Source organism: Electrophorus electricus, chromosome 3 (assembly GCF_013358815.1).
Source record: "Electrophorus electricus isolate fEleEle1 chromosome 3, fEleEle1.pri, whole genome shotgun sequence".
Lineage (NCBI taxonomy): Eukaryota > Metazoa > Chordata > Actinopteri > Gymnotiformes > Gymnotidae > Electrophorus > Electrophorus electricus.
This window is the reverse complement of record NC_049537.1, coordinates 8,431,007-8,457,182: the sequence shown is the minus strand read 5'-3', so window position 1 is coordinate 8,457,182 and position 26,176 is coordinate 8,431,007. Positions and strand designations below refer to the sequence as shown.

Below are 26,176 nucleotides of genomic sequence, written 5' to 3'. Positions count from 1 at the left end.
TGTGTGTGTACGTGTGTGTGTGTGTGGGTGGGTGTATGCGTGTGCACGTGCGCCCTTGTGTGCGCGCGCGTGTGTGTGTGTGTGCGCTTGCAGGTGTGTACATCTGTGCACGTGCACTTTTTTGTTGGTGTATCTGTTCCAAAACTACATAAGCCAGGCTCCCAGGGCTACGAATGAGCAGCTGGGTATCCATGATAAAAACCTCTGCTGAATTATTTGAAGTTATGTTTGAATATTTTGCATGAAGAGTAATTAACATTTATAAATTAGGGGTCTGGGCCTGTTTGCTTTAGGCATATTCACAATGTTTTCCCCTCTGCAAAATTCTTCATTAACATCCATAAGAACTACCTTTGTGGTCTGCATCTGCATCTGTTGCAGTTGAATTTCATACCACTTGCTGCATTTACACACATTAATTGATATTCTGAACATACCCAGTTTGTTGGTATATACATTTATGATAGAACAATTCACAAGATGCTTAGAGGTTTATAATTTCACAACTGAACCATGCACAGAGAGGAGTGCATGTTTTGGAAATGGATGAGCATGTATTTGCCATTTGTGCTGAATCTGTGTCATATAGAGCTGATTTAGCAGAACTTCAGCAGGCCATTGACCCAGAGCCATCAACCATCACTTTGTATTCATGTTCTTTGTTGTATGAATGTGAGAGTGTGCATATGAATGTGGGAAGTGAAAATGTTACATTTGTTTTGCAAAAGCAGTTGTCACTGTTTTTTTAAATTAGTGGTTTGGCTTTTGGTGATTAAAGTGCTGACAGTAACTCTAATCTGTGGCTTGTGTGCCTAGTAGTGTGTTTATTCTAATATTGCCACAAAAGAACAGACTGTGACCATCTCAGATGCCCTAGTGCTCATGTTTCCTGGATAACCATGGATTACATTGTTAAATCCCAAATCAGAATGCAGTTCCTGTGTCAAAACACATCCACTGTCACATTCATAGTTCACAATAATAAATGACTTTATATATAGGATATATAGCCAAGGACCAGTTTAAAATAAAACAATGTGACTGAGTGAGTGCTGTTGAAAATATGGCCTTTATTATATGATTATACATTTTATTATATGGATTATGGAAAATATGGACTTTATTATATGATTATACATTTTATTATATGGATTATGGAAAATATGGACTTTATTATATGGTTTATAAATGTGATGTAGAATCAGTGTTAGCAACATGTTACATGTGCTATTCAAACCGTCTTTGCTTTTTTGTACATACCTTAACTCTCAGTTGGAGTGAGAGTGTATGAGAGACACAAGGGCTGCAGTCAATATGACTGTTACATAAGGAAGACGTTTTCTGTTCATGCAGTTCAGGAAAACAGAAATATTCTTAATCTATTGACATTTCATTTCATTTCTATCCACAGGAAGGGTATGGGACTATGGGACTCCACTTATTGATGGATTCATCAAAGCATAGTTCCATAGTTTTCCTTAGCGTAATGATTCAACTCATCAGCTAATTATCAAACAGTTCCTGAGATAAATGATACATATTATTAGAATTTGTGTGCAAGTGTGTCTGTACACACGTGTGCATGTGTGTGCCGTGCGTGTCTGTGTGCATGTTTGCATGTAAATCAGCACTTTTACAGCTACCCTAAAATCCTCTTTCCTCTCTGGTTACCATGGAAATTGGCTGTGTAATACTGATAGATTTCTATGGCAACAGTCTCAGTATTTTTAGCTGACTGCAAGATGGTATGAATGGCAAAATCTGGTCAGCTCAAAACCCCAAAATGTTTCTGACTTTTCTGGGCCACATCCTGAAACAAGACTGGTGGACTAAGTTGCTTGCTTTCTGCTTGCTCAAATTATGGCAGTTTTATGCCATATGGATGCTTTGGCCAAGTATGATATAGCAAACACAGCATCCCTACAAAAACTAGGTATTAAGTGCCTAGCTCAAGGACACAACAGCACAGTGGCTACCACCACGGGCAGCACAGAATATAACAAAATGGCATTTACTGTTAATTTCCAAATGGTGTTTCTGACTCACAATAAAGCACTGCAATCACATTCCAGAAATTACTGCAATGACAACCAGTCTCTCTCTCTCTTTCTCTTTTTCATTCTCACTCTCTCTCTATCTCACACTCTCTATCTCATTCTGAGTCACACATATACACACAAGGAGACAACTCACCATGAGGAAATGTATTTTCTTCAATCAGCAGTAGTTCTGAACATGTCATAGTCCTCTATAACACACTTATATATGACACTGTAAAACCTGCAATAAAACATTAAAAAGAACAATGCGGCGCACAAGAAATATGACCCGCAGTCTGATATGTCCTCTCCTGCATCACTGACCTCTAACCTTGCCTATAATAATCTGCTGCAGTCATTGTGATTACACAACTATTATTACCTTTGTTCTGTCTTACAATCTGTCCCAGTCTGATTTCAAACTGGGACAGATTGTAAGACAGAACAAAGGTAATAAAAGTTGTGTAATCACAATGACTGCAGCAGATTATTATAGGCAAGGTTACAAAGGAGGAATCAAAGGAGGAATCTGCAAGACCGGGTTAGATTACAAACATGAGTTGAGAACGACAACTGGTTTTCCAAAGTTAATAACATATTAAATGTTATTAATTCAATCATTCATCAACACAGCTCAACTTTCCTATTGCAGTACCACTAATAATCATATACATTTGCCTGGGAACAATCAGGCCTTAAAACACTGATAATAATAACAGTGATCATTGTTAATGAAAATACTGGCAATGAAAAACGACACAGCCCTACATCCAAAATACATGAACAATTACATTTTTATTACAAGCACTTACAGCCTAAATGTTAAAATGTAGTGGATTACAGTTGTGATGACCTGCTGAATACTTAATAACTTGGTTATCCAGGCATCTACTTTAACCAACACATGACTGTTGCTTCGTTATATCTCACCCAGATTATCAGGAAACCCCATAAAACCTGATTATGACAGGCTGAATATACACACATGAATATGATGGGACTGGACGTGTGAGTGCATAAACAAGCAGTGGAGGCAGAAATAGATTTTAACCTGGAATAATGTTGAGTAACCCAGAGCTGTTTACTCAAAGCAGTACTCCCAATGGATCAGAGCTCTTGGGGATAGTGGTTGTGGTTACAGTGTGATGTGGGTGGTGTCTGTTGTACCCACATTAAAGACTCAAGGCCTAGTGAGTCAGTTCAAATGATGTTATACTGACATCACTCTTTCCAAACTTTTTCATGACATCATAAGTTTCAAGTTTAGGCAATACATCATAAAACTTTTTTTTTTTTCCTGATTCCTGCTTCAAAAAGGAGTTTCATTGGACAGAGTTAAATGGACTTTGAGATTTGTGTTTTGACTGTATGTGGGCATGTTCCACTTATTAAAGTTTTCCCTATTCTGCTGACACTTAACAGATGTCAGAAATTGTATGGCGAAAGAAAGGATAGGCTTTCTCTTCCTTCTGTTCTTTCTTTTAATTATTTTAGAACATTAAAATATAGTGAATGGGAAGAAACATTTTTGTTGGACTCAAATTCTTAGCCATGTTATTCACATAATTTCGTGACTCAATAGTTATAATCACTAAAATGTAATTTAATAAATGTGAGAAAACATGGAATATATCCTAAAAGATGGCATTTAGTACACCACCAGTGTACTAGTAACTTCTTATCTATCTTTTGTGTATGGAAACAGCGCAGTCCAATGGATATGCCCAACAATTATCCATTTACTTGGCAGCACCAAGTTAATAAAAGGCCACTGTGACTTTGTTTAGATAAAGTGCAACTGGCATGGCCTCCAGTGACCCACAAGAAGACCAAAATGTGATGTGGGTAAGAGATAGAGGGAGGAGTGTCAAAGAAGAACAAGGAGATGGAGAGAAAAGGAGCTACAGAATAATGAGAATGAGAATGCAAATTGGTGTTCATCTAATGAGAACGAAGTAAGAAAGCTGAAAGACATCAGACAGCTGGATTGTCAGTCTGTACAAGAGAGTCACAATGAGAGACTAAAAAGGTAAAAGAGACGGAGAGTGGACACAAAGCAGAGAGATTTACCTTTGAGGTCTAATTTATGTACATATTCTGAACAAACACTGACATTGTTCAGCAGACTGCTGAACACGCGTATATGTGAGTGTGCATGAATGAGATCACATGCAAACAATGTTAGTAAATGTTCCCTTACCTCCATAATATGCAGCATACTTTGTTCATTAAGACTAATCTCATATACTCATCACCATCAACATCATGCAATCCATATCCACACAAAAACACTCCTTTATATGGGATGTAAGTTTAAATTAAAAAAAAAAAGTTACTGAGATTGAGGTAACAACTTAACTTTTACATGTAGGATCTCTGTGCATTGTTGCTGTTTAACCAAATTTAAGAAATTTAAGAATTTAAGAAAATTCAGCAGTGTTGTTTTAATATCCTCAGATAACCCAAGAGCATTAATATTTTAATAACAAGACAACTGGTTTGGAATGCATGGCGCACTCTGCTGGTAAACAAAAAAAACTCATTTATGCCCTGTACTTCTCAATAGCTTTTGATGACACCCACTGGTAAAAAGATAATACGCTCCATCCTATTTTTGACAGATATGATATTTATTCTACAACGAGCAGGCACCTATGTCTAGCAGATGAGGGTTTTACATGTTATACAATCTATTTAGTTTAATACCAAACTTCGGTCCTAAATATAAATAACCACAATCACCCTTTATGGGAAATAAATAAATAAAATTAACGAATAAATTAAATGAAATAATGGCTCTGATATTATCACGCGACTTAATTGTATTTTAGATTTTCCATATTTACCCTGGAAATACTATGCAACTGTCGAGCAGACCCGGATATGCTATTTTTTTTAAATGTATTGTTTAGTATGGTTGCTGAACTTTCTTCATGAACATCACTTTTAAGATGCTACTGTTATGTTTTCAGCAAGTTAGCCTTCGCTAGTTCCTTGTAGCTACTCCTTAGACACAGTATATATTGTAGTTGAAAAAAACAGAATTCGTTTGGATATCATTATTATAGATTTTACTATCGTAGTAAATGTTTGGCTACGTTAATTTAAATAATTTTGTTGAATAGAGACAGAAATCTCTGTGGGACCGAGAGGAGCATCCTTACGCTACTCTGTGGGACCGAGAGGAGCATCCTTACGCTGTGAAACAGAAGACCAACCATCCTGGCCGTTATTGTGACGTGTTGTAGAATTTGTGTAGTGTTGACGTGTCTCTAAAGCGCTTCCTTTCTCAACGCTTCGCCGGTAGCACAAGACTGTTCCTGGCTCCACACTGGGAGCTCAGATACTGAACAAGATTCACGGAAAAGAATACAATGGCCAGTGAGTACCAATAACATGACCAGAGTTCCTGCATCTTTAATTTTCCTTTACTTATGCACTTGACATGAGCTAGTTCGCTAATTTCTTAATGCGATAGCCGACATTCTAGACAGCATGCCAGCTATGTTAGCCAGCGTTATAAGTAACAATTGCTATCTTAAAGCACTCGGTTTCATTGATTATATGTTAGCTAGCTATCTGTACTCACATCCACATTTAAGGGTTTCAATTTTAGTGAATATTCTATTTCCCATTTAACATAGCTAGAGTATTTTCTAAATTAGCTAGTTAGCTGGCTAACTTAGCTAACCTAGCTAAGTTGCTTCGCTTTTATAAATTATTTGCTAGATCGGTACAATGAATGTAAAACAACGCCTAATGACCACTAGCTATATAGCTACGTTTATTATTCGATAACAAAATGATTCAATAAAAACGGTAACTTTATAAAAGCAGGGAACACAAAAACCCAACTTGGTGATTGCTAGCGAAGTTAGCTAACGCCGTCCTAGCTAGAGGTTGGTTTCTGATGGTGTTCTTGAAGGGATGTTAAATAGTGAGCTAATCGTGATTTTGTCAGATTCGATTGTTTGCTTGCTAGCTAAGTCAGTCATACAAAATTGCTTAGCTTTGATCTTAAATCAGTTTCTGTGTGTAAACGTGACTGAATGTGGTTCATAAACTGATTCATAAAAAAACTAACGTTAGCTAGGTTATTCTTTTCTGATGACGACGCTTTAGCTAGCTAGCTAGCTACAGACAGTGATCCATTTTATTTGTTCGTTAGCTAGTTAGGTTAGCTACATTTCAGTTGCATTCCTTGACTAACGCAACATAAACACCCGTTTACAAATGCTTTTGAAAAAATATAACGTTGCAGTTTTATGATTTCACAACGGGAGGACGGGAGATGAAAGTAGATTTTTGTTAACTGTAGGAAACTTAATCGATAAAAACCTTGTATTCATTTTTGCTTTAATCAACTCCCTAGCTAATTCTTTGCATATATTAACAATTTTTCTGTTTTCTAACAAATCTTTTTTTACACTCTTTTCAGTTAAGTTTTTGGAGGTAATAAAACCGTTCTGTGCGGTTTTACCCGAAATTCAGAAACCAGAAAGAAAGGTGGGTAGCTGATATATTACTACACTTAAAAAGAGGGGGTTCAGTCTTCAGCTGGCAGTAGAAACACCAGTCATTGACGGTGCCGATCACGATTGGCAACAACAGATTATCCCAACTGGAAACTGCCAATACGTACATTGACCGTGGCTGCTATCTGCCATTCTAATTGATGTAGCATACCCTGGACACAGTAGTGTAGTATGTTTCAAGTTGAATGTAGAAACAGTACTTTTTCTTATTGCATACTGTTTGCATGTAAAATTGTCACATCACATTTGTCAGTGTTCAGTACTTGCCTAATGTATAACTTATCCTAAGCACAGAGGTTTATACCTCAAAAGCTTAAGTTTAACTTTACATCTTCCACTTATTACTTTTTTTTTTTTTTTTACAGAAAATAGCTTTTAAAATTGATGTGTGACATTACAAGATGTATAAATGCTTTTATATTTGCTCCAATTAACAGTGCAAACTGGTAAATACTTGCATTGACATCTTTAAAAAGTCAAATTTGACTAGAGAACACCACACTATTTGTTGTGTTAAACACAAAATGTGCAATGTAAAACATGTAGCATGTCACCATGTGTGAAATATTTAATGAACATGTAAGGGAAAAAAAACAGCTATCCTAAGTTTTACAGTGTCAGGATTCTAAAGGCAAGGATGCACTATATACACAATCTAAAATGCTATTGCAAGTTTTTATGCACCCACCAGCCTCTTATGTCACAAAAAATGCTTGCTACTGGCAGCCATGTTTTGACCGGTGAGTTCAATGGTCTTCCGTTGCTAATGACTGGTGGCCACCGTTCATTACTGGTAGCTATATTGCTGCCGCTAAAGTCTGACAGCTAACACTGGCTGCTACATCCTGCTACCAGTTGGAGATCGAAGTCTTGCTGCACCTGAATCTGTTCATTCACCTCTTGTCAGTTTGATATTGAGTGATGTCTTTTTAACCTATGGTCATCATTCTCTTATTATTTCAGATCCAGTTTAGAGAAAAGGTTCTATGGACTGCCATCACCTTGTTCATCTTTCTTGTGTGCTGTCAGGTATTGCTTTGCTAAGTGTTTTATTGGTAAAATCCAGCATACCTTGTGCATTGTTGCTGAAACCCTGTTTTGTCAGTGTCCCACACTAATGTACTTCATATCAGTTCCTGAGAAGTGGTCTCTCCCTTTATTTCAGATCCCTCTGTTTGGCATAATGTCTTCAGATTCAGCCGATCCATTCTACTGGATGAGGGTCATTATGGCCTCCAACAGGGGTCAGTACCCATGTTGCCATTAAAATGTTGCTGTTATTAGTCAACAGAGGCAAAAGCACCAAAAACCACAACTATTATTTATAGCATCGTTACTTATAGTCGCTGATGTTCTAACCCCAGACCCCAGCCTGACCTCCTTAGTCCATAATGTTTATGGACCTCACCCAGTGACACAGTGGAGTATTGACATTTGATATTGTAGTTAAATGGCTTGTGTGTTACAGGTACTCTGATGGAGTTGGGTATCTCTCCCATTGTGACCTCTGGTCTCATCATGCAGCTGCTGGCTGGAGCTAAAATCATTGAAGTTGGAGACACCCCTAAAGACAGAGCACTGTTCAATGGGGCTCAGAAATGTAAGTGTGTTAGGGTTGTATAATGATAAAATTACTATATTGTGATTTATATTGATAAATGTTGCATATCTTACAATATGAGAGAAACATTGCAATCTCATGTTGTGACAATGTTCTGTGGTTGTTTTGATTAATGGTCACAAGATTTAAAGTTTCATTTAAATTATTTTGACAATTTTCTTTTTTTGAAGCAAATTAAATTTGTTGAACAATGCAAATTGTGATTGAATACACTCAGAACACTTGTCCGTAATCTCTGAGATATTGTTGTTTTCTTCCATATAGACCTTCCGTGGAAATGGTATAGAGCTATAGACAAAAAATGTTGATTTGTCTATTTATAGTGTTTGGAATGATCATCACCATTGGCCAGGCTATCGTGTATGTGATGACGGGCATGTATGGAGACCCCTCAGAGATGGGTGCTGGCATCTGTCTGCTCATCATCATTCAGGTAAGATGCACAGCTTTCCATATGCCTGCTCCTCTGTGCACAGCCCTGCCAGCCTGTTTTAATTCCCAGTGACTGGCATTTTGCTGCACAGAGGCTGGATCCTCAGTGTTGCTGAGTTAAGATCTTCTTCAATTTGAGTATTGTTGAGTATCTCACATTAAACACTGCCTTTGTGTAAAGATTTAGCTGGTAATAAGCACATTTTGACAGTTGTTTCTTGAGGTAGACTAAAATTAACTTAGGATCTTGTGGTAGTTTAAGGAAGGTTGAGATTGCAGTTCTGAGACTTACTTGAATAAAATTGCTGTGGGTCTGACTAGGTGTCATCTCTCTGCAGTTGTTTGTGGCTGGTCTGATCGTGCTGCTGCTGGATGAGCTGCTCCAGAAGGGCTATGGTCTGGGCTCTGGCATCTCCCTCTTCATCGCCACCAACATCTGTGAGACCATCGTATGGAAAGCCTTCAGCCCGACCACAGTCAACACAGGCAGAGGTACATGCTCAGAATACCATACTATCTTGGAGTCTCACCTTCTTTTTAGGGTAAACTGAAAGAGTTGATGTATGTGATTAGACTGTAAGTATGTGTCTCTTTGCTCTTAGGTACTGAGTTTGAGGGAGCCATCATTGCCCTGTTCCACTTGCTTGCCACACGTACTGATAAAGTGCGTGCTCTCAGAGAGGCCTTCTACAGGCAGAACCTGCCCAACCTCATGAACCTCATCGCTACTGTCTTTGTCTTTGCTGTGGTCATATACTTCCAGGTATATGGGAACTGGGATATACTGGGACCAGTGCAATATGATGCTACATCCATTGTAAATAGTGTAAATGACTCAATGGCTGTTTAATTTTATTTTATTTTCTTTCAATCTCAGGGCTTCAGAGTTGATTTGCCCATCAAGTCTGCACGTTACCGTGGCCAGTACAACACTTATCCCATCAAGCTGTTCTACACCTCCAACATTCCCATCATCCTCCAGTCTGCACTTGTGTCCAACCTCTACGTCATCTCTCAGATGCTGTCCACTCGCTTCAGTGGCAACTTCCTGGTCAACCTGCTGGGAACTTGGTCTGTAAGTAACATAACACAAACTCGGCTCATACAGATGAATTAAAAAAATGTAACAATCTTAAAGTGCAAGTCTTCTGATCAGCAATCATGATTGCTAATATACATTAAACACTTTCTTTTTAAGGTTTCTTAAATATTATGATTGGTTTTCTGGACAGTCTTACTGGAATAAAACAGCATTTTACTGGGGTAAAACTGGTTCTGTTTATGTTTACAGGACACATCCTCTGGTGGTCCTGCCCGTGCCTACCCTGTAGGAGGCCTTTGTTATTATCTTTCACCTCCAGAATCCTTTGGCTCAGTGTTGGAGGATCCAGTCCATGCTCTCATCTACATCGTGTTCATGTTGGGATCCTGTGCCTTCTTCTCAAAGACATGGATTGAAGTTTCTGGATCATCTGCCAAAGATGTAGGTTTAACCTGCAGGTGCAAAGTGCAGTGACGGTGATTTGTCATCCCACTGGGCTGTAACAAGCAGGCATCACCAATGGTCCATGTAGAGCAACACATAATGTTAAAATGTAGAATGTGAAACAAGTATGCTTGTATGACAGGTGGCCAAACAACTTAAGGAGCAACAGATGGTGATGAGAGGACACAGAGAAACATCCATGGTGCATGAGCTCAACAGGTTTGTCCTTTCACACTCGCACAACAAAGTCCTTCAAAAATTCCTTAGAAGCTCACTTTGCCTTCTCTGCTGTGTGTGCAGGTATATCCCCACAGCAGCTGCATTTGGAGGGCTGTGCATTGGTGGTCTGTCAGTCATGGCTGATTTCCTAGGAGCCATCGGCTCAGGAACAGGAATATTACTGGCCGTCACCATTATCTACCAGTACTTTGAGATCTTTGTTAAAGAGCAGAGTGAAGTGGGAAGCATGGGAGCGCTACTCTTCTAAATATTCTACACATGGACACATGCGTACACTGACACACACCTTGTCAAACTTATTTTTATGAGTGTTATCGTCATTATTTTATATAATTCCTTTTTTTTGGTGCAAGTTCAAGTGGTCGATTTTCAACAGTGCTGTCTTGAGAGAACTCCCTGTTATTGATCAGGCTGGCTTTGAAATGTTCTTTGGTCTGAGATGGTGCAACACCATCTCAGAAATGTGAGAAATACTGGTAAAGACTCGATGGTTAGTTACCTAAGCTAGACTCTGTGAGCTCTGTTGATGACTGTTGGGTGACCCCATACATTTCATCCACTCCAGATATTGGTTTTGCTGGAGCAGCAGTTCTCCAACATGACTCCCTCACATGCAAGCACAGTTGTTCATGTTTAAACCTCAGTCTTCAGCATGCTCCTGAAAGGCTTTTTGTCCCTGGTGGCTGTAAGCGTGAGCCTCTCTGACAATGTTACCATGGTAATGTTGCTGTTTGCTGGTTTCTTGAGGACATTTGGTTGTGGTGTAATTAGGCTTGTCGGAACCATGCAAATGCACTTTGTGTATTGTAGGAGATTGTGTGATAGAAGTCCAAGTGGAAGAGAAAAGGTAAAACGTCACTATTATAATAAGGACTTTCAGCCCCCCTCCCCCCCTTCCTTTTTTAATGAGTGTGGTTATCCAAGCATTTTGTCTATATAAGGCAGAAAGGATACTGGATAACAGTTCTTTGGTGGGTGCTTGACTGAAAACCTGGATTTTGTGGTTAAAAAGAACTTTCTCCACAACAAAAAACCTTTCCAATGTCTCATCGACTTAGTGTGTGTGTGTATATATGACATTTAATGAATGTGCCACCATGTAAAATAACTCATTGTTTTTGAATATGTACAAAAAATGCTGTTCTAAACATCTACCTTCTGGAAAGAGTGCTCATTCTCAATAAAGGCTCTTTTTGTGAAAAAGGTTTGTCGATTGTGCGTTTCTATTAGAATAATTGGTCGAAGGGAACTTCGGTTGTTCAAGAGTAAGACTAATAGGTTTTCCCCCTGTTGTCAAATGCAGAGGATTTGGCTAGTTTCCCAACGGCAGGTAAGGGGTAGGCAGTGAACTGGTGTCACCTACTCCAAAATAAACAGACTAGTCATGAGGGACAGTCATGCTTGTTTTGAAGCTCACTTGCCCTAGGCTGCTGTTAGGTGGCATGTTTTCTACATGTCTCAAGTTCCCGCTTGCCAAGATGAGAAAACGTGCACAGTAGAGGCACAGCACATATTCACTGAGGTGAGAGGAGGCAAAATGGGGGTATTGTTAAGACATGAGTCTCGATGTAAAGGCTTCTAAAGAATTCATAGCCGACCATGAAAGCTCTGTCTGGGCTGAAGTTGCACTTTTTATAGGGGGTTTAAAAAGTGGGCATCTTGGGTCTAATTTTGCGAAGAAGGCTGGGGGCATGGTGAATGAGCAGTTTTTCAGCACAGTTATAAAGTTGTTCTTACCACATTAAGTCAGTTCAGGCTGCCTGAACTGGTTTGGATAAGTAGCAGCATGTCTGTTTTCAACTTTGTGCAAGATGAGGAACCTGATCCTACCTCCAATTCTGCATTTAAATGGAGGGTCTAATGGCATAACTGTATTTTGATACACTTGAGTGCTCTTTATTTTGATGTGCAAAAGTGTTGCGGTATGGGGGTATGTATTATGAATATATGCAGATTTTTTTATCTGGGGTACCATATTGCAGGCTGTCAAGTCAGTGTGCTAAAAGGGGTCATTTTGGGTGCTTGCCACATCGTACTCTCTCTCTTATCAATGATTACCTGTGTGACCGAGCCTTAATTTCCAATTGGGTAAGACTGAAGGGGAATTGGGCTTAGCTGGCCTATGGGGTTAAGGGAAGGGGGAGGGGAGGGGGTCAGCAGAGCACTAGCTGTTTAGCCTTCTCTTCCCAACTCTTGTGGCAAGACACGCTCATAATTTTCCCTTCATCCCTTTTCCAATTTTTTTTCTTGCACCAAAACCAAGTTTTGCTTGTGAATATGATGGCAAGTTTGAAGGAGCTTTGTGGGGGCCTACCTCTTAGCCCCCTTCCAGCAAACCGTGGCAGAGACCCCAGTGTGCCTCATGCACCTGTTCGCACTCCAAACCTGACCCCAGAGGAGAAACGGGTGAGTTTTGTCAGTAATAAAGTTTTGAATAATTTACTTTTATTGCCACATCATTTAACATAAATGTGCAATGCTGCCCTTTGGCAGAAAATGCAGACACGTGTATTGAGCATAGTGTACATTTGAAAGCCACAGACCCTTGAAAATCAAAACAATAATCCATTGCAAACTGATTATTGTCAAAATTTGTTGTGTTGGAAGTTCTGAACATTTTAAGCAAGGTACCGAAGACACTTCAGGTGGGTGCTGACGGGAATCTGTTGTGGAGTGATCTTGGAGTCCAAAGGTTAAGTGCTCAACCCTTTTAGGCCAGAACTGCAGTCAGTGTTCCGACCTGCACTGAAGAACATACAGAATCCCATAATGTTTGCAGCCCTGTCAATAATTAGAGAACAAAATGGAGTAATCAGAAGGCGAAGAGAAGGAGTGTGAGAGGGGAAGAGGCAGACAGAAGAGAGCAAAGGGAGAGAGGGCTAAAATGGATGACAGGTTTTGTAACGTGATCATTTCACGTTCCAGCGGTAAGTTGATGTGTAACACCTGAACTGCCCCCCTCTACCAGCTGGCTCTGCAGAACGCTCTGAGGTATTTCCCTCCTGCTCTACATGGCACCCTGGCTCCGGAGTTTGCCCAGGAGCTTAGGGAATACGGGCACATCTACATGTATCGCTTCTGCCCCACACTTCGCATGAGGTATACATACACATATGGACTAATTATTACTGCTTCTGCCTTAAATTTGATAACTTCTTTATCATCATGTGGGGGTCTTTTTTTTTTCAGTGGTATCTTAAGTATCATAGATAGATTTGAATCATGAGCATTATTGTTATGGATATGAGAGATCTTACATTACATACTCAAACATTGTTTAACAGTTAAATAACTCTTGTTAACATGTTGCATTAGGTCAATGGGCTGAATATTTGTTGGATGCACAGGGACTTCCATATAGACTCCCACAACACAAACTCAGGTTGTGGATACACAGCTGACTGACATACGACTACAAAACATCTGCATGTGTATTTAAGTTGCGCTAACGTGTGTGTGTACATGTTGCAGGGCCTATCCCATTAATCAGTACCCCTGTGAGACAAGACATGCTGCAGCCATCATGCATATGATCATGAATAATCTGGATCCTGACGTCGCTCAGGTATGTAAACGTATACACATATACACACACAAACTCAATCCTGCCTACATGCTATCAACTGCAGTCTACTCTGGTAAACTGACAAGCTTACAAATTGTGCATGACCTTTTACACTCCTCTTCACAACTTTGAGGACCAGAGCTGTATGATTATCATGTGATATGTGCAGTCTGAATGTGATTCATTCACATGTCTGAATCATTTCTCAGTTTCCACAGGAGCTTGTCACCTATGGAGGAAATGGACAGGTATTCAGCAATTGGGCCCAGGTAATGTGTGTGTGTGTGTGTGTGTGTGTTTGCGTGTGAGTGCGTGCGTGCGTGCATGCATGTGTGCGTGTGTGAAAGAGAGACAACATGAGATAAGGACAGAAACAACAATGTTGTTGTTTCATAACGTGTGTGTGTGTGTACAGTTCTGGCTGGTGTTTCACTACCTGAGCACTATGTCTGAAGAGCAGACTCTGGTGATGTACAGTGGTCATCCTCTAGGCCTCTTTCCCAGCCTGCCCTCCTCTCCACGCTGTGTCATCACCAACGGCATGGTAATACGTAAACACACACACCCTCCTCAGCCCACTCTATGCAGCTGCTCTCCATCTGCCTGTATATTTTAGGCTGCATGGTTTTGTATGCATCTAAACCTTCACCCCCCCCCCCCCCCACCCCATTCTTTTGCAGGTCATTCCAAACTATTCTTCTAGGGAGAACTATGAAAGAATGTTTGCTCTTGGAATTACCATGTGAGAGTCATACTTGTTGGGCCATGGTTTGGATTACAGTCATACTAAGAAAAATGTCCATAATCATGTCCAATTTATCAAATTCCAATTTAGTTCTAATTAATATGCACTGTATGTTTATCTCTTTGTCTGTGTTTGTGTGTGTGTGTGTGTGTGTTTAGGTATGGGCAAATGACAGCCGGAAGTTACTGCTATATAGGCCCTCAGGGCATTGTTCATGGCACCATGGTAAGTAATAGATCAGAAAAATCTTTTCCCAAAAAATTCTTAAATGAGCAAGTAATTTATTATTAAATATGGCTTTTTCTGTCTTACTCTCTCTCTGTGTAGCTGACTGTGCTGAATGCTGGTCGGCGGTATCTCGGCACAAGTGACCTGAGGGGTTGTGTATTTGTGACCTCTGGCCTTGGTGGCATGAGTGGTGCACAAGCGAAAGCTGCTGTTATTGCTGGCTGTGTGGGGGTCATCGCAGAGGTCAGCCAATTATCAGACATATAACCACTGCCTAATTAACATGCCCTACAGATCATGATCAACACCTTTTACCACTGTTCACATTGAGTGTAATCATGAACCCAGTGTTCCTTGTAAGCCCACCTCAAATTTTCCCAGCTTTTCACTACAACCTATAGCATTAAGTCTTGATTGAAGCTGTGTTCTGGATGAAGGTTGACGAGGTTCCTCTCCAGAAGAGGTATGAGCAAGGCTGGCTGATGGAGGTCACTAAGGACCTTGACAACTGCATCCAGCGCATCAGGTACCATACACACCACACACTCTCTTCCATCCACCACCTCCATGACAGATTTATTCAACTAGCCTGAATGGGCTTATTTGTGCAGCACCTTTCATGTTTAAATGGAGCTCAGGAGTCTTTACATTATGGTCTTCTGTAGCTAGAGCCTTCCCACACAGTGCATTCTGCCTGTCTTGTTTAGACCAATCAAAGAGCTTTGTGAATTCACAGCCTAAAACAGTGGTCCTATTGACACTAAGCTTGTCAGGTTCTAGTTAATACCTTGCACCCTAGCATTCTGGTGAGCATGGGTATTCAGTGGGATTAAATGTATTAAAAAGATGAAATGAAAACATTCACTGCATTGAAATTGTAGATGGCAAAAACAATACAAGGAAATAGAATAAAATATAATGGAGATAATTATGGGATGCATTCATTCTTTGTCTGACTCTCACAGGGAGGCCAGGAGGGCAAAGATGGCCCTAAGCTTGGGTTACCATGGCAATGTTGTGGATTTGTGGTGAGTTCAGGAGTGCAGCTGAGGTTTTAACATTTCTTTCCGTTGGGTTCAAGTGTGTCTGCTAGTGTATGTGTGTGTGTTTGTATTGTGTGTGTGTGTGTGTGTGTGTGTGTGTGTGTGTGTGTGTGTGTGTGTGTGTGTGTGTGTGTATATGTGTGACTAGATGCTTGCATTTGTGTATGTGTGTTATTTAGGTCTATCATTGTGTGTATGCTCTGTGTGTTTCAGGGAGCGTCTGTGGCAGGAGTATGAGCGGACAGGGGAATTACTAGTGGATTTGGGTTCTGACCAGACATCGCTGCATAACCCATTTAGTGGTGGATATTACCCAGTCCAGCTCAACGTCAGTCAGGCAAATCAGCTCATGCACACTGATCCTCTACGCTTCAGGACCATCGTACATGAAAGGTACACACACATACACCTTATGAACATCAAACCAGGGCCTTGGTGTTGTTATACTTCTTATAGACAGTACTTTCATACAAAAACCGAGCACTGGTGTTCAATGCTTAAAGTGTTCGTGTCCACTGCAAATGTTCATTTGCAGTCTTTGTATAGCTGGAGATGTTTGCATTGCTGTGTACCTTTTCCTGGGGTGCTGGCTGTGAACCCCAGTGCCTTTCCACCTCAGTCTTCGTAGACAGGTAGCTGCCATCAACAAACTGTCTGAGGAAGGAATGTTCTTCTGGGATTATGGCAATGCCTTCCTTCTGGAGGCGAAGAGAGCAGGCAAGTATCATTGCCATAAACCAAAACATCTGAGATTTCAGGGCAGAAGTAACCCTGTACACATGTCTTTGTGTGTCAGTGTATGTGTATGTATAAGCTTTTTGGCCTAAAGATGCTAATGATTTCATTCCCAGGTGCAGAAGTGGAGAAGTCAGGGGGAGGAGCTACAGAGTTTAAATATCCCTCTTATGTACAACACATAATGGGGCAAGTTGCTAACACATACATCCACATACACACATCTCACTTATTCTCACACTTGGACTCTGTGATTTTGATGTTTGCCCTCTATCTTCAGTGATATCTTCTCCCTGGGTTTTGGTCCCTTCCGCTGGGTCTGCACCTCAGGGAACCCCGCTGACCTGGTGCAGACTGATGACATCGCCACAGCTGTACTGGAAGAGATCAGTGCCACGGTGAACGAGCGTGTCCGGCAGCAATACAGTGACAACATCCACTGGATCCGTGAGGCTGCAAAACACAACATGGTACACTGCTGTTAACTGCTCCCGGCTCCCACACCATACCTTTACAACTGTTTGTTTCAAATGCAGTGTGCTGGAGCCAAAACAGAAAAGTGATGAAACTGTACTTTCTGACTGCACTGTACAATGTGCATGCAATCCAATTCATGCCCATTCAAATAAACATCTGGTGTAAATATCTGGATGATTTCATTGGCTGCTTCTGTGTCTAGGTTGTTGGCTCTCAGGCTCGAATTCTCTACTCAGACCAGAGAGGGAGGGTGTCCATCGCCTTGGCTATAAACAAGGCCGTAGCAGATGGCAGAGTCACTGTAAAGCTCGCATATACCCACTGAATTAAGTCAAATTTATTTATATAGTGCTTTTTACAACAGCTGTTATCACAAAGCAGCAATTACTAGTAGATTAATTAAGTGCTTGATTATCAGATACACTAATGCAACATCAAGGTCTGTTTAACCCTCTCTAGTCTCCTGTAGTGATCAGTAGAGATCATCATGATGTCAGTGGCACAGACAGCCCCTTCAGAGAGACATCCAACATCTATGATGGGTCGGCCTTTTGTGCAGGTAAACACACAACTCTTGTTGAACCACACACATACATACATACACACACACACACACACACACACACACACACACACACACACACACACACACACACAAACTACACAAAAGCATCCATTTCTTATATTAATGCATGTCTGTGTTTGTGTTTTAGATATGGCTGTGCAGAATATCATTGGAGATGCATTCCGTGGTGCTACGTGGGTTGCTTTGCATAATGGAGGTGGCGTTGGATGGTAAACACAGATCAGATTGTACCTCATTATTAATCAGCACTACTTGATTTGAGCAGCAGTACTAACTATATTACTAGTTTTAGTATTATTTTGTGTTGTAGTGATTGTGTTGTACTATTTAGTCAAGATAACATCTAGTGTCTGAGATATTTGGAACACAATGTGATCAGTTTGGTATACAGGACTGGGGATTGATAACTGCTGTGATGGTTAGCAGTGATGGTGTACTGATGATTATTTTTAATGCAGGGGGGAGGTGATGAATGGAGGCTTTGGACTAGTGCTGGATGGTTCTGAGGAGGCTGGCAAAAGAGCCAGAATGATGCTTAACTGGGATGTCTCTAATGGGGTCAGTAAGTGAGTGAGTGAGTGAGTGCCTTAGAAAATGGACACATTGTATTATAGCAGACATATGGACATACAAGAGAAATGCAACACTTTCACATTTGACTTCCTTAATTAAATACATATATTAGACTAATGAAAATGTTTTATATACACTTTTGCGACAGTCACTAAGTTACCGTTGCCATATTCTTTAATACTTTAATGTGTGCAGGTGGCTCGGAGGTGCTGGTCAGGCAATGCTAATGCCTATGAGACAATTCAGCTCACCATGCAAAATCAGCGCGAGCTGAGAGTTACCATGCCTTACAGAATACAGGACAACCACGTAGTGGACCAAGCACTGCGGAAATACAACTAAACTACTGATAACATAAATGCAATGACATTTAATGGAGAAGTTACACCACACAACAGATAACACTTGAGTCACTATCTTGCATTACAAAATTATTGCATTTTGTAATTGCATTACAAAAAGCCTATATTATGTAATAAATCAAGCAAGATTCAATCCAATTAGATGTAGACGTTTTGTGTAGATTCATACAATATCTGATTTGCTAAACCCCTGAATATATATGAATGTACTATAATGCATCGACAATACCATGACTGTAGAACATAATGCAATGTAATTGTCTTCAGCAGCATGTCCTTAAGTGATTGTCATATTACATGTTAAATTATTATTAAATGCATCTATTCGCCAGTGGATCGATGCATTTAGTCAGTGTAACTGAAAAATCTCAAAGTGCGACAGCAGTAGCGTCAAATGGCTGGAGTTTATAGTTCGCTCGCAAGATATTTTAAGTTGTATAAAGAGAATTGAAGGGCGTTTTGAACACCAAAAGTCTCTGGGGTAAATGAGATGCCATAGAAAGTCAACTTGATCGAAGCTCTCAGACGCAACAGATCTTGCCATGGCTACACGCGTAAACAATCGAGTCCCGTCGCAGAGAATTCAGTGTCGTGGTGCATTCTAGCGCGCTGATCACGCAGGGCCAGGTGTTTTTGGTTTTTTTTTTAGTTATTTTTAATCGTAATGCATCGAATATAGTTTTCAGACAAAGAATAATTATAAAGAAAGCTTGGACGAGGAATTTAGACGATTAAAGAAACGAGATTTATTGCAGACGTACTTCTTTAAAATGGCTTGTCGTGCCTTTGGACCGCCAAAACACAGGGATCGGGTCATCGTCGCACCTCCAATGTCGAAATGTACTGTTTCACTCGAGACATGTAGCCGAGATAAAATTCCCGCTTTGCCCATAACTACTATGCTGGCAAACGAGAGCGAAGCGGCCCAGTGGTACAAAAGTTATCCCGCGGGGAAAAGCGTGCAGGACGCAGACTGGATCAGCGCGAGACGGGCTTTTCGCGAGGGGCTTGACGGCTTGGGTAATCTAGACAAATGGTTCTATAGCAAACCGTGCCTCACGGAAATTGAACTTCTTGTGATAGATCGTGGGAAACAACCTCAGAAAATGCTGCCTGGTGTACTCCCTGACACGACCAAGGTAGATAAGATCGAGTATGACATGAAAAGGGGAAACGGGAAGTTTGGTTGATTATAAAATCAATACTGAAGATGTCCACTTCTGCGCTCAGGTGACTCGGCCCCTGAACAGAGAGACGTTACAGATGCAAGCGGGCCGTAAGACTCAAGACGAGGAGGCGAAGAAGAAAAGACATGTGCGAACTCGCGACGAACGCGCTACTGAGCGCTCCAAACAGGAGACAGCTGGATCTAGAACGCTGGATCTAGAACAGGGCGAAATACTGCAACAGTACAGGAGGGTTAGACACCCTGATACAAATGCACCGACATTTTACTCAAGATTTTGATTAGTTTCATTTTTGATATTTGACCTTTATATCTGACCTGCTGCAGGATGACATAAACAGGGAGGAGATTCTGGCCAACCCAGAAACCGTGCAGATGGGCAGTAACACCAAGAAAAGCCATTCTTACCCATCCTCTCTGGGAGGACCCACAGGCGATTTTGTGGATGGCTTCAGGAGACAGTGTCTGCAGGAATACCTAGACTCCCTAGAGCTGAGCCAACAGCAGGGCCTGGCTATCAGCCGGTGTACACTACAGAAAGGTACACTTATTTCAACATCTGCATGTGTTACAGCTGTGTACACAAAAACACCAAAACCTTAGTATAACCATGCATTCTCTCTCTCTCTCTCTCTCTCTCTCTCTCTCTCACACTCTTTTTGGATCTCTCAGCCTTGTTGTACCCTGGAGATGTGGGTGTGCGCAAGGAGCCGGTGTTCAGGCAAGCAGCCTCAGGTGTTCTCCCAGGCTGTTGGGGCCGTGGGAGAGACTGTGTGTCTTATTGCGGTCCTCCAATAAAAGGAAAAGAGGACGAGAACATCGACCAAGGAGCATTGGCACCACGTAAAGGCCACAAAGAAACGTGAGTGAACGGCTGACATGTGAACAAGCAACTATGCAGCCTGTATCTGGGTGGGTCGCCGTCCCCTGAAATGCAGTGACCATATGTACAAAGTTTTATGTTTCATCGAATATAGATGTAAATACCCTAAGATTAAAACTGACACTATTTTATTTTAAACCAAAGCAACAAAAGTCATCCATTTATTTCCAGTGCTGTTTTTGAGACTGTAATGTCATGTGGAATTCATCACAACAGACTATGTCTTGAGTTGGTGTGGGTGTGTGTGTTGCACCAGGAATAAGAGGCAGCCTCTGACCCGACGTGCAACCACTTGCGCCTTCTGGCCAGGTCACGATGGCCATGTGCGAGTTTATGAGCCTGTCATGTCTCGCCGTCCCGAGGGTGTACTATTTTATCACGTTGAACACCCACCAGATCCAAGCCCAGGACACTGGCCTGTCAATCAGGCGGGATACTCCACCTCTGGAGACATCAATGGGTGCAGAATCTATACCTTGTAGTTGACTGTGACACTCTACAGCCTACATAATGATTTCAAACACCCTCTTGAACCCTCTGCTACCTTCTAGAACCTATTTCATATTCTAGCCTTCTTCTACAACCTTATATTCAAGTCTCCTTCTAGAATCCTCTCTTTAGTAAATGTGGATTGGCCCTTATATTTATTTGCTCTTAAGATCTTAAATGAACTGTCAGATTAGTGTTTGACCTAAATTCTGCAGGCTAGAAGATCTACAGAGAAGCCCTCTTATTTCCCACACTACTGTGCCAGAGTCTGTCAAGAACCTGGAGGATCAAAAAACCTCCAGTTTAGAATCTTCTTGAGAACAACCTCATGACTGTTTTAGTATCATCACTAGTATGATTCAATAAGTAATAGCTTGATGTAGTAAATAAGATCATGCTTATTGAAAACGTCTGCTTATTGACTTTTTGCCATTCATTGTATTTCTAGGGTCAGCCACCCAAGATTTACAACATATTGATACTTGTAAATGTTGACCCTGTTGAAAGTAATAGTAAACAAAAGGTACATTGTTTAGTTTCCAAGACCTCTTGAAGTTGATGCCTAATTTGACCACTAGGTGGTAGTATTACAGAGCATAATACAGTTATCCATAATACAGGATAATCTAAGAACTACAACTGTTTTGTCACAGATGACATATAAGGTATGTTACGTTTCTGGGTTATGCATAAGTAAATATTACTTTTCAATTTCTCAGTTTAGTTAGTATTGTTTGTATGCATGTGCTTTTAATAGCCTGTTGAAGATCTATGATTTGCATTCGGAAGCAAGAGTGGGTGTAGGTGTGGGTGTGTTGTATTTGTTTACTCAGATGTAGATAATTCACATCTTCAAGTGAGAATGTCACATATAACGAGAGCAGTTTTAGGTGGAAGCTAGGAAGATGTCCCGCATTTTAAGTTCGCTCCTGACGACTCGTGAGAACGGACTGCTCGTCACCCTCGTGGGCCAGGACTGCAGCGTGAGTCCAGAACACCACTGCTTTTTCTCTCTGCTTGCTCTCACTCTCTGATCAGCACTGCAGTTGCCTTCTGGGCATTTGCCATTCTTCATTTAATAAGAAGAGATCATCGCTTCTACATTTCTTTCTTTATTTCTGTAGCCTATTTTCTATTATTTAAAATACCATTGTCATTCCAACTATTGTTTTAAGTATTAATTTGCTTAAAATTAGCTATGCAGTAAACATGTATGTTGGTGGGTTTGAAAATGATTTGCAAATTAATATAAAATCAAGAGTTATTTACTGTTAGTAGTATTTTGTTCTCTGCACACAGTTTAAAGAAATAGAAAATATAATTCTGAGTGTGCTGTCAGCAGAGAGAGAGAGAGTATGTTTATTTAGAGCTTGATTTGTTTATGGTAGTTTTGTGTGTTTCACTGTGTCCTCTTCCTCATAACTAATTTTACTGGCAAAATCCACATCCTCACTACTGCCATTGTGTGTGTGTGCACGTGCAGGTCTCAGCGTGTGCAGTGGTTCAGTTGTATCTGGCGACTGCAGCTCGTAATGGTCAAAAGTCAGAATGGGAAATTCATAGTTGCGGAGTTGTGTGCCTGGTGCAAGACAGAAGATTGAATTCAACATTTATGCGGCTGTTCTGTGTCAAGGTTACACAATGGCACATGAGAAAGAGAGACACACATTCATATAAATACACAGATTCATATGTAGGCACATGCTCATATTGGCATATTGAATTGATTATGCATCTGATGTATCCATATGTGCAGTATATCTGTAAATAGTTACATGTGTGTATTACTCAATATGTTAAATCATGTTTCTTGCTTAACATATACATTTCATAACGTTTATTAACTAAGTAATGGAATTTTTAAGTCAGCGACAAATGTACCAACTGTGAATTTAATAACAGTAATATCTATTTCTTTCTCTGCAGAGGGCCAGGTTACTTTGGGAACAAGAGCTGTATACACCTTTTCAGTATTCAACTCCTTGCCACTATTTCCACACCTTCCCCAGTGATGTTAGTAACACATAACTCCATTCTGCCTCCATCCCTTTTCATGCTTGTCTATGGCTCTGTATTTTAAGTCTCGTGTGTGTGTGTGTGTGTGTGTGTGTGTGTGTGTGTGTGTGTGTGTGTGTGTGTGTGTGTGTCTGCGCGATATATGTGTAGGACTGTCAAGCAGGGCTGAACTTTGCTAATGAGGAAGAGGCTAGCAGATTCTGCAGTGCTGTGCAAAATTGCATCAGCAGTACTAACGGTCAGCACTAAATAGCTATCTCTCTGAACCCCACTAATGCTTTCTTTACATGAGCTCTACCACTGAACTCTCCCACTGAACAAATCACCCACTAATCCCTCCTCCAGCTGAACTCCTCTTCCACTGAATTCCTCTCCCTCTAAACCCCTCCAGCTGAATGCTACCACTGAAGTCCTATCTGATTGAACTTTAGCACTGAACTCCTCTCTTACTGCTACTCAATCCTGCCCTGGCAGGTGAGTCTTCAGTCCAGCTGCCTGCCAGTTCTGTCCCATACTGCGTCCCATACTGCGTCCCATACTGCGTCCCATACTGCGTCCCATACTGTGTCCCATACTGTGTCCCATAGCATCTCGTGTACTGGTGCGCACTCACAGTCTGGACTACACCTCGCTGTGGCTCCTGAGAGACAAGCTCAATACATGCCTGACTTTTTCCTCATCAGGCAGACGGTGAGCGGCATGTGCAACTATGCACACACATCTACATGCACCCCCCCCCCCCCCCATACACACAGACCGATGATTCCACCTAAACACAACTTTAAGGCTCTGTTTGTGATCATTATTTGTGAATGCTTTAACATTTTAAAACTTGACTAGATGTAGTCTACTTGTTTGGTACTGACTGTTATTATTATTGACTGTTATTATGTTTAATATGGCTGTCTCCATGTCCCAGAACTCCAGCCACTGTTGACATGGAGGTGAGCAATCAAACTTTCAGACCCGGGACCAACAACGTTATGAGTTCTTCCACAACTAACCAGTCATGCACCTGGTCAAGGTCCCTCTCCGACGCCAAAGCTGCATCTGTGTCTTTGGCCCAGAGGAAGGGACCTCTGCCACCCAGCCCTTAAAATGCAAGCGCAGCTTCATTTAGCCATAATCACAACACTGATATGCAAAACCTTACTGCTAGTTTTTTCATCCCACTCCCTCTGCCTTACCCAGACCCCAAAGTGAAGGGAAATCTAGCTGAAGTAAAGAAAAGTTCCAGCTTTTCTCCGATGAGTAAACAGCAAGGCAACCCACCATTTTGTAACCTCGCACATGACATTTAGATATACACTGAATTGCCACTTTATTAGAGACACCTGCCCTTTCACTATTAGAGCGTCCCTGTAGGGAAGCTTTGTACATGACCCTGGAGTGCAGCATAAAATCAGGTGAGCAAATTTTCTGTGGTGCAGTTTCAGTGTGAATCCACATTAGAATGGGAAAATTGAACAAACTGACTGACTTCAAATGAGGCATGGTCATCAGTGCCAGACTAGCCTGTTCCAGTATTTCAAAAACTGCCGTCCTTGTGGGGTTTTTGGCAAATTGCGGCCAAATTCAGCAGTGGTGGTCCAGTTCACATGTTCAAATGCACAATTCATTGCTCTTTAGCATGGATGGGCTATAACAGCAGATTAGCAGTTAAAGTGCCATTGTCAATGGAAAATGGAAAGGCAAGTCTCCAATTGGTAAAAGTGTGTAAAAATTGGATCATTGGGAAATGGAAAAACTTCACCTGGTCAGATGAATCCAAATTTCTGTTGCACCATGCTAACTGGAGGGTCTGAATTTAGTGCAAGCAGCTTTGATGAACTCTTCCTGTTAGGTGTTAACAGTTCAGGCTGGTGGAAGTTGAGTAATAGTGTGGGGAATGTTTTCTTGGAACACCCTGGCTCCTCTGATACCTGTGGATGGACATTTGGTATATTGGGGCTTGGCTAAGTATTGAAGCTTGGCTGACCAAGTTCATCCCTTCACGGCAGCTGTTTACCCTATGACAAAAGGATACTTTCAGCAGGACAATGCGCCAAGCCACAAAGGTTTGAAATCATGTCATGGATTCATCCAGGAACATGACACCAAGTTTTCTTTGTTTCATTGTCCTTGACAGCTGCTCGCAATCCTATAGAGCATTTCAGGTACAAGGTAGAACAGGGTGTTCAGAGCATGTGAGTACCTCCATCTAATTTACAGTAACTGAGAAATGATCCCGTCTGCATAAACCAAGATTCCTGTAGAACAATTTCAACACCTAGTAGAAACTGCCACAAATTGTTGTGGTTCTGAAGGCCAAAAGGGACCAACATGCTACTAGATGGAGGTCTCTAATAAAGTGGCATTTCACTGTAGAAATAAAGCACAAGCATTTATCATGTGGGTTTTATTATTTGTTAGTGTGAGTTTAATTGTACTGTAGGAAAGAAATTATGTTGCCATGAAGCATTGAAGCCTGCATTCTATAAATTAATCTGCTTTTTGCTCCCCACCCCCCAGTTTGCAGACGACTGCTGACACTGTTTTGATTAATGTTTAATACCTTTAGTACTTAGTTTTTGTTGTTTGTCTCTGTGTTTGCAGCTAACTCAGAAAGTGAGAGTTATGAGGATCGGTTCAGTGTATTTAAAGACCAGTATAAAATCCCCTGCCGTTTCTCTACTGTGGCACTTTCATTAAAGCTTAATCACTGTTGCAGTAAAGCCTGAATGGGAATGATATGTCTCTCACTTTGCTGTGTCATTGTGTTTATGAATCAACTGATTCAACATTTATTAGAACTCTAGTGGAAATAACCTAAAAACTGTCATAGCAACTGCGTGTGATACTTAAGGGTGGATATTGAGCAGCTATGGTAATATCAATTACTGTACACTAATGCATTGTTTGATTAGTGAGTGCGTGTGTGTTACCACTAGTTAGT

At 40.9% G+C, this 26,176-nt stretch overlaps 3 protein-coding genes across 7 annotated transcripts; all 3 read left to right on the top strand.

Moving 5' to 3' along the window:
- The first annotated feature begins 5,301 nt into the window (after nucleotides 1-5,301).
- Nucleotides 5,302-11,558, top strand: sec61a1 (SEC61 translocon subunit alpha 1). Its single transcript, XM_027007840.2, has 12 exons — nucleotides 5,302-5,420; nucleotides 6,478-6,545; nucleotides 7,538-7,603; nucleotides 7,740-7,818; nucleotides 8,043-8,174; nucleotides 8,519-8,628; nucleotides 8,966-9,119; nucleotides 9,230-9,390; nucleotides 9,505-9,702; nucleotides 9,919-10,110; nucleotides 10,256-10,332; nucleotides 10,414-11,558. Exons 1-12 carry the CDS (start codon nucleotides 5,414-5,416, stop codon nucleotides 10,598-10,600), a joined length of 1,431 nt encoding a protein of 476 aa, XP_026863641.1. The 5' UTR covers nucleotides 5,302-5,413; the 3' UTR covers nucleotides 10,601-11,558.
- Nucleotides 11,559-12,544: 986 nt separating this feature from the next.
- uroc1 (urocanate hydratase 1) lies at nucleotides 12,545-18,805 on the top strand. Its single transcript, XM_027007862.2, has 19 exons — nucleotides 12,545-12,759; nucleotides 13,322-13,452; nucleotides 13,825-13,918; nucleotides 14,128-14,187; nucleotides 14,334-14,462; nucleotides 14,599-14,660; nucleotides 14,822-14,888; nucleotides 14,991-15,134; nucleotides 15,329-15,417; nucleotides 15,857-15,919; nucleotides 16,148-16,327; nucleotides 16,554-16,651; nucleotides 16,786-16,858; nucleotides 16,950-17,139; nucleotides 17,349-17,447; nucleotides 17,606-17,705; nucleotides 17,860-17,941; nucleotides 18,191-18,290; nucleotides 18,501-18,805. The coding sequence occupies exons 1-19, from the start codon at nucleotides 12,631-12,633 to the stop codon at nucleotides 18,645-18,647; spliced, it is 2,037 nt and encodes a 678-aa protein (XP_026863663.2). The 5' UTR covers nucleotides 12,545-12,630; the 3' UTR covers nucleotides 18,648-18,805.
- Nucleotides 18,806-19,253: 448 nt separating this feature from the next.
- Nucleotides 19,254-25,982, top strand: si:dkey-197j19.5. Of its 5 annotated transcripts, XM_035523961.1 has the most exons (10): nucleotides 19,254-19,806; nucleotides 19,898-20,086; nucleotides 20,181-20,394; nucleotides 20,526-20,715; nucleotides 20,993-22,208; nucleotides 22,709-22,858; nucleotides 23,152-23,238; nucleotides 23,392-23,479; nucleotides 23,829-23,931; nucleotides 24,161-25,982. In XM_035523961.1, the coding sequence occupies exons 1-5, from the start codon at nucleotides 19,438-19,440 to the stop codon at nucleotides 21,216-21,218; spliced, it is 1,188 nt and encodes a 395-aa protein (XP_035379854.1). In that variant the 5' UTR covers nucleotides 19,254-19,437; the 3' UTR covers nucleotides 21,219-22,208; nucleotides 22,709-22,858; nucleotides 23,152-23,238; nucleotides 23,392-23,479; nucleotides 23,829-23,931; nucleotides 24,161-25,982. The 5 variants fall into 5 exon arrangements, with proteins under 5 accessions (XP_035379854.1, XP_035379855.1, XP_035379856.1 ...); XM_035523962.1 differs by lacking the exon at nucleotides 23,392-23,479; XM_035523963.1 differs by lacking the exon at nucleotides 24,161-25,982 and having other exon boundaries at nucleotides 23,392-23,715; nucleotides 23,829-23,846.
- The last annotated feature ends 194 nt before the right edge of the window (nucleotides 25,983-26,176 follow it).